General features: G+C 38.6%; 1 protein-coding gene across 1 annotated transcript in view; it reads right to left on the bottom strand.

Moving 5' to 3' along the window:
- Window positions 1-703: 703 nt before the first annotated feature.
- The window catches only part of LOC120299880 (kinetochore protein Nuf2-like), a gene marked incomplete at its 3' end in the record, with an annotated part of 139266 nt that continues 131759 nt past the window's right edge, over window positions 704-8210 (bottom strand). The window contains exons 10-11 of the mRNA XM_039325158.1: window positions 7218-7314; window positions 704-766 (exon numbers count right to left, since the gene is read on the bottom strand). Coding sequence (XP_039181092.1) covers window positions 704-766; window positions 7218-7314 — 160 coding nt within the window. The remainder of the gene's footprint in view (window positions 767-7217; window positions 7315-8210) is intronic.

The following is an 8210-nucleotide window of genomic DNA, read 5'->3' as shown; positions in this document are numbered from 1 at the left end:
CCCTGTCTTCCATTGCACCTTGTTGAAACCTTTTCAGGGCTCCATTTTAAGATCTCCCCTTAAGAAGGCACCCGGACCCCTTGTGGTAGCGGGTCAGACTCACTATGAAGTAAAGCGTATTCTTGATTTTTGAATTTTTAAAGGGAAATTGCAGTACCTAGTACAATGGAAGGGATACTCACTGTCTGAAGCCACTTGGGTGAAAGCTAGCGATGTGAAAGCCGACAGTCTCATCAAAAGGTTCTATAGGAAACACCGTAACAAACTAAGAGACAGTCCCTAACATATGCCTTTGTTTACGTTACAAGATCTGTCCTTTTTGTAAGGGGGGCCAGATGTCAATGATGCAAACATTGAATGTTCTTGCTTTGACAACATGGAGATGCAGCCATTTTCCTTCTTATTTTTTACTCTTAGAATTAGAGTTAGAATTAGATGATACTGGGAGGGAGGAGGAGGAATGATCATGGGAGTTTAGTTAGACATAACAATACTGTAACTAGGATGAGAACCAAGGTTTTTTTGAAATAAGAGATGATAAGGTAAACAATGCCCCGAAGTTCTTCGAAGAGTTTCATCTGTTGGAACCACGACACTCACATTATATGGTATGTAAACTATTATGGATAAGCATATACTGAATCTTACAAGCTTTTGTAATTAGATTCTTACAATTACTGAACTTTGCATGAATGTTACTTACTAAATTTTGATTTTTTTCTGCAATTTTCATTCTTTTTTGGTGGATCACTTCTTGCAAAACATTCTACAAAAAAAATTGCATGACAATTAAGAAAACTTATTTGCAATGCTTATAATTTGTCCCAATCCCAGAAGATTTTAAGTGGCAAATAGCAATAGACAAAATCAAAATATTGAATTATAACATCCAAACTTTAAATATAAATGTTAGAGAATTTTAATTTCTCTATTGGTGAAAAAATAAATCAGAAGCTCTCACAGTTGACTGCATTTAGCTGATTCAAAACAACTTCTTTATATTCATATAAAAATATTTACAATACCATACATTCTTCTTTACAGCAACATACCTCAATTGAAGACTTCTTCCAGAGAGATACAGAGACAGACCTGAGATTGGAAATCCAGCTCCTAACTCAATACTCTTTTGCACAGACTCAGTAGCACTTTCTTCACATTGGCTGACTGAGTTACCACATGACTCTTCCTGCTCATGAATATTCGAACACTCCTCCCTTCATGACAGGAAGAGACATCAGACCTATTAATACATTCTCCATAGTGAATACTACCCAATGGCTTAGTCATCATGTCTGCCAAATTATCCTCAGAAGAACAATGATGTAAACTAATCAATTTTCCTTTTACAGCTTCCCTGACATAACAATACTTAATGTCTACATGTTTACTTCTGTTCTTCACCCTATCACCAGTTGCCATTTTTATACAGGCAGCATTGTCTTCAAATACCTTTACAGATTCTTTTACATTAATATTTAAATCTTGCAACAACTGTACATCATTATTTGGCAATACCTTTTTCTTATATACCCACTTACAATCCACAGCTTTGGTTTCCTGTGGCAAAGTCACTGATTTAAATACTTCATGGTCTCCCATGGATTTCATCTCTTTATGCATGGCCTCCTTCCATTTTTCTTGTTCAGCTTTTGGTAATGCCAACACCTCTTTATAACTTCTTGGCTCATACCACACATTGCAAACCTTTACCTTGCTGGCAGAATACCTGTCAGGTGGAATTCCTTTGTTACATCGCTCTGACCTACGTGGCATTAACTGCTCCTGTGTCTCAATTCTATCTGGCTTCATGTCTTGTTCAGCCTCTCCTCCCTGAACATCGACATCTTCAATAATGATTTTTCCATCATTAGATGAGTTATTGTCACTAAATAGATCACCATCATTAAGTGAGACATACCCAGAATTTGCATTAATTCTGTCCCAATTTTGTTCTGCAAAATTAGCAGACCTTGAAATTATAATTCTTTTACTTCCATCGCTAAAGCGATATCCTTTTGACCTTGGCTCATAGCCCACAAACTTGAGCTTTCTTGCCTTTTGCTGTCCCTTTCTTCTGATTGCTTTTGGAATATGTACCCATGCAGTACTTCCAAAAATTCTCAAATGTGCCAGTGATGGCTTACTCCCATATAGAATGGCATATGGAGTATTATTAATGGAGGAACTCCACAGCCTGTTAACTATATAATTTGCAGTCAATATGGCTTCTCCCCAATATGACCTGCTCATACCAGAATCCTCTAATAATGAATCTTTCATTGTTTGCAAAACACCATTCCTTCTTTCAGCTACACCATTCTCTGCTGCTGTGTAAGGATTTGTACGTCTGTGTAATATCCCCAACTGCCCCAACCATTGGTGGAATTTAGTTGACATAAATTCAGTACCTCTGTCAGTTTGTAACTGACACACTTGTTGTCTGTACCTTCTCTACAAAACTTACCCACTGTTTGAATTGTTGTAGCACCTCTGTCTTATCTCTAAGCAAGTAGCAAAACGAATACCTGCTATAATCATCAACAATTATCAGTGCATATTTTGCTCCTCCCAAACTGGCTTGCATAGGTCCCACCAGATCTGCATGGACCAGCTCTAGAGCTTTTTTTGTTTGTCTTGTGCTATATTTACTAACTGGGAATGCCTTTGACTTCGATGCTTTGCATACTGCACAGTCCAAATATGTTTTGCATCCCTTCAATTAGCCCTTCTGCAAAATCTTGCATTTGCTGCAAAACTTAAAGCTTGCATGGCCAAATCTTCTATGTAGAAGATGAACACATGAATCATGCTCTGCAACATTCTTAAATATATGGGAACATTGAACCTTTTGTCCCTGCAATACATATAGATTATCGTCCTTTATACCTTCTGCACAAATATTCCCATTCCTTTTGATGAGACAATTTCCATTTACAAAAATGATCTCAAAACCTTGTTTGTCTAAATTAGACACACTTAACAAATTATGTTCCACCTCAGGTACACAAAGCACATTGGTAAACTTTGATTCCAAATATGGAATTTTTACATCACCTCTTCCAATGACTTTTGCTTTCTGGCCATTTGCCAAAGCCATAGCTACTTGTGCTATTGGAACAAACCTGCAAAATAATTCAGAGTCATTAACAATTGTTTGACTTGCCCCACTATCTATTAGCCACTTGTCTCTGTTGTTGCTATAGCAAACTTTTGCAACACCAAAATGTTCCTTTTGCAAAGCAGTCCTTTTTGGTTGTACAAATGTCCTTTGCTGCAAATTGTTTCTTTGCAAACAGTTCCTTTTCAGATGGTTGTTTGCTCCACAAATGTAGCAATTCTTTTCTTGCTTAGCTCTCTGCCTGCAAAATGTTTCTTCTTCGGAGACTTGCAGTCTGGACCCCCTCCTCAGGAATTTCACCTCCTCGTGACTGCTTTTAAAATGGCGCTTTTTTTGTTCATTAAGCAAACATGCCTTTAAAGCCTCAAAATTTAAGTCTTGCTCTTCTTTACACTCAAATATGGCAGAAACTGTGTCCCAGGTTTTATCTAAACTGTTCAACACCAATAAAACCTTCTGGGACTCAGGGAATTTAATCCCACGTTGTTATAAGTCCAAAAATAAACTTTGCATTTTATTTAAATGCTATTCCACAGATCACCTGGTTGCAAACAGGCCCTGTAAAGTTTTCTTGACAATTGCACTATATTGCATGCAGAAACATTCACGTGCATAGCTCTCAACTTTAACCAAATCTCCTTTGCAGTTTTTAAATTTGGAACATTTAGAAATTGTTCATCATCTAAATTCAAGATGAGATAAGTCATTGATCATGACTTTTCTGATCAACAGCTGCAAATACTTGTGGTGGATTTTCTACAATATACCACAGCTCTTTAGCTTTCAGCAAACATTCCATTTTTGCAGCCCACACAATGTAATTCTTCTTGCCCAAACGAGGCACACAGCTTTTCTTAAATTCCATTGCAGCCATTCTGCTAATTCTGCCTTGTTCTTATACTTTCTAAACACAGGCAATTTCTTCCAGCTTTAAATTACAATGCAGTCCTTAGTAAGCTCTGGGCCCATAACCTGTTAGAGAATTTTAATTTCTCTATTGGTGAAAAAATAAATCAGAAGCTCTCACAGTTGACTGCATTTAGCTGATTCAAAATAACTTCTTTATATTCATATAAAAATATTTACAATACCATACATTCTTCTTTACAGCAACATAGCTCAATTGAAGACTTCTTCCAGAGAGATACAGAGACAGACCTGAGACTGGAAATCCAGCTCCTAACTCAATACTCTTTTGCACAGACTCAGTAGCACTTTCTTCACATTGGCTGACTGAGTTACCACATGACTCTTCCTGCTCATGAATATTCCAACAATAAAGGATAAATATGCCTACTGAGGATCTAGGGACCAAAAGATTGCTAAAACAATATAGCTTGCTTACAGAATATTAACAAGGTATAGTGTGGGAAGACAGAATTTCAGAAAATGTAGCTGCTACAGGAATGGGAAATCTAGATGACTCAAATGAATAGACAGTTTCAATCCTGCCAAAATGTTGTGTAATATGTCATGGTGCTACACCATATACATCTTTAATGATAATGACCACTACATGATCATAAAATTTTACCAGTTTTTTGGAGCAGCCATTAAGGAAATCCCACGGTCATTAAGCAAACCAATGATTCACTAGGACAGGGCTTTTCAACCTTTTCGCAGATTGTATCATTTTTAGGACATGACAATATTTGAGTACCACCAGTACTTAGCAAGGTGTCAAAAATTTGATAACTAAAAAAAAAGGGGGGGGGCGCGGGATTTTGGATTTTACTGATTAGATTCATTTGTTGTTATAGAAATGGCTAGTTTATAATATTATGGAAAAACAAAAAGTTGAGGTTCAATGTTAATGCTTCCTTCTACTGCAACAGAGGAAGTATGTCCTTTTTCTCCCCCTCACTTTCCCCCCCTTTTTCCTCCCCACTGTGTCCTATTATTTGCTTTTGTATTTTTGCATTTTATTCTATAATCCAGTGGTTCTCAACCTGTGGGTCAGGACCCCACTTGGGGTCGAACGACCATTTCATGGGAGTCACCAAACAATGCAGTCCGCCATTTTTTCCCCCTTTTCCTTAGTTGTGCTACTCCCTTTTATTCTATCGGCTTTTGAAAGCCAATAGAATAGACTCTCTTGAATAGAGTCTAATTCTGTTGGCTTTCAAAAGCCAATAGGAATTGTCCAGGCTGTCTCTGCCCTGCTGAGCCCGCCAAAAGTCCCATTCTGCAAACGGTGCTGCACCAGTTGAGTAGTCCTCGACTTACGACCGGTTGAGTAGTCCTCGACTTACGACCGGTTGGGGGTCGTGGCATTAAAAAGGTTGAGAACCACTGCTATAATCTAATAAAATATTACAAACTGTAGAAAAAAAGGGAAAAAGTACGAGTTTTAATTTCTTCAGTGGCGGTTCCTTTGCTGAATCACTTTCCCCTTGCATTGACAAATGTATGATGAATTTATCCATGTTTATTAATATGCACCACTACCAGCTGCTCAGGGGTCTTCAAGACTTTTAAGACTTGTGGACTTCAACTCCCAAAATTCTTCAGCCATTATGGCTGGTTGAGGAATTCTGGGAGTTAAAGGTTAAGTATGATATGTATTTTTTTCTCTTTCTTTTTTCTTTTCTTTTTATTGTTAACTTTGTTATTAATAACCCTGTACTCTGCTCTGGGAAGTGAGGGGGGGAGGGTTGAGGGTGGGTGGGTGAGTGGGTGGGTAAGGATAATATAGATATGGTAGTTTATGGGAGAGGTGCTGCTTGGGCATTTCCCCTATGCTGCGTCAATGTGTCTGAGAGGGATGAGAGGGGAGGAAGGTGTAGGGAGGAAGTAGGATGGTAAGAGGAGAAGGGGAGGGGAGAGAGTAGGAGGGGAGGAAAGAAAGAGGAGGGAAGTAGGGAAAGTTTAGAGAGGGTGGACGCAGCCTGGGGGGAATGGGCAGGCGGTACCAATGGTCATGAATTTATTTCATTTTGTAAATTGTATTTTGTATGTTGTATACAAAATGGAATAAATGGAAAATTGAATAAATGGAAAATAAAAACTTAAAAAAAACAAAACACTGCGGCCACCCCATTGCCGGCACTGGGGAAAAAGTTGCAATACGCCACGCGATGTTGCGAGTTTGACATGCCTGTCATAGACAGACTCAAGATAAGGGGGTAAAACTAATTACATTTGTTTAAAGGGATTAAACATATGGAAGTCAACACTTTGGATTCATTGCTAGCCTAAAAAACAGACTAAAATATTCCAATAACCAAAGCACACAAACCAAGCCTCGGAATTACAAAAACACTGTAAAAACTGTAGAAAAATCCTTATGGCAACCCAATCAAGCTGCCAGCTGATCCAGAACTAAATAAACCCACGTCATTTCTGACATGCTTGTCTGCTGGCTTTTCATTTCAGCAGCACTGATTGCATTCTCTCGGCTGGAAAAAATGAACCAGGGGGCATTTTCTTCCAGCAACAGCTGTTGTTTCTTCCCTGTCCCTGTTTCCCTGCCTGCCTGCTGAGCTCTCCTTCTCTTTCTATGTTGTTTTTTTTCCTTTCCCGCCCAAACCTCCTTTTATAGCCTCTCCTTTCCCCCTTTTCTTCAGTTCACCTTCAGCTCCGCACTGCTTCCAGAAGCGCCAATTAGCTGGAGCCCTGCTGGCTCCTGGGGCTTCTGCCAAGCTCAGATACTCCTGCAGCTGCAGCTGCCTCTCCCTCAGGCTTGGGTTGCTTTGGTTCATTCCCCTCCTCCCCCACTACACTTCTCTAGGACGGTCGCGTACCACCTGCCAAAGTACCACAAGAGGTAATCATACCACCAGTTAAAAGCCCTGCAATAGGGTCACAGTTTTTTGAAAACCAAAAGTAAATGCCAAGTTTTGGCAAAAGCTTTGTGGTCACAAAATGCTGCCTACAACTATAAATGCAATTAGGGAGGGGGTGTTGCAACCATCGTTACTTCAAATCTAGGTCCAACATCACTTCCAATAGTCTTGTCATAAGTCCAATAGACTTGTCATAAGTCAAGGTCTACCTGTATATATTTTATAACTTCTCTTAAGCTGTTATGTAATGGACAGCTAAACATAGCATAGCTTCTGGACATCACATGAACTTTAGTAAGAAGAACACATACTGTTTTCTGCCGATATTCTTGGTTGAGTTTATTCTGTAGTTCTTGAATTTCTTGAGACAGCTCCTTGAATTCTACTTGTTGGTCTGAAGGAATAATACTGAGTATATAGAAATAGTGCTCAGTTTAGAGAAAAATGAATTTGACATATAAATATAGCATACAGAAAAAGCTGCTTCTTTTTGATGAAGCTATTTGGCAATCTTAAGTTCTGCAATAATATAATATTTAATGTAAAATTTTAGATATGTATATAAAACAATTTTCTATAGATATTTGCTTAGACAATTTCAATTCAATACACAAGATTTAAAAAAATCTTAATTTGGAGAGGATGAAATTTAAAGATCTTGCATGAAAATAGCAGGGGAGGTAAACCAATATGATAACACAAAGAAACACATGACCCCAAGCCACATCTAGGCAAGGAACTCAATTGTTATTTGCACCTAAAATGGTGACTGGAGTGTGGGATTAATTGCACAAATATACCCATAGAAATGCTCCCACAAAGGCCTTGAGATAACAAACGGACTGCTCCAGAGACAGGATACATTTATCAGCCATTTGGATAGAGTCTGATAAGAACACCTGCGTAGCCTTGCATCTGGAGAGTGTCTGTTATGCGATACATTGTAACCACCCCTATATACGTCTTTTGCTTACGCTGTGTGATGTAAAAACCATAGTAACAATAAAAGAGGGTGTTGGAGTCAGCTCTGGGCTCCCATCCCAAGATACCTGCATGCGTGTCTCATTTTCCATGGGAGACCACCATACTGGAGCTCCAGGAACTTGGCCCAAGAAAAGCACAATCTTATTCCTTTTTTAACTGAAATCAAATCCCTATAATGTTGAGGCTATATTATAGAAACAGAACCAATTTGGTTCCAATGAGCCATTGTGAGAATGTGTCCTTCCCAAAACATTTCAACCATGCTTTCCATTGGGAATCAAACACACACACACACACACACAAATAAGGAGCTCTTCTTT

This window comes from Crotalus tigris, unplaced genomic scaffold, assembly GCF_016545835.1.
Source record: "Crotalus tigris isolate CLP2741 ecotype Arizona unplaced genomic scaffold, ASM1654583v1 scf7180000024317.942107, whole genome shotgun sequence".
NCBI lineage: Eukaryota > Metazoa > Chordata > Lepidosauria > Squamata > Viperidae > Crotalus > Crotalus tigris.
This window is presented reverse-complemented; position numbering and strand designations above follow the sequence as displayed.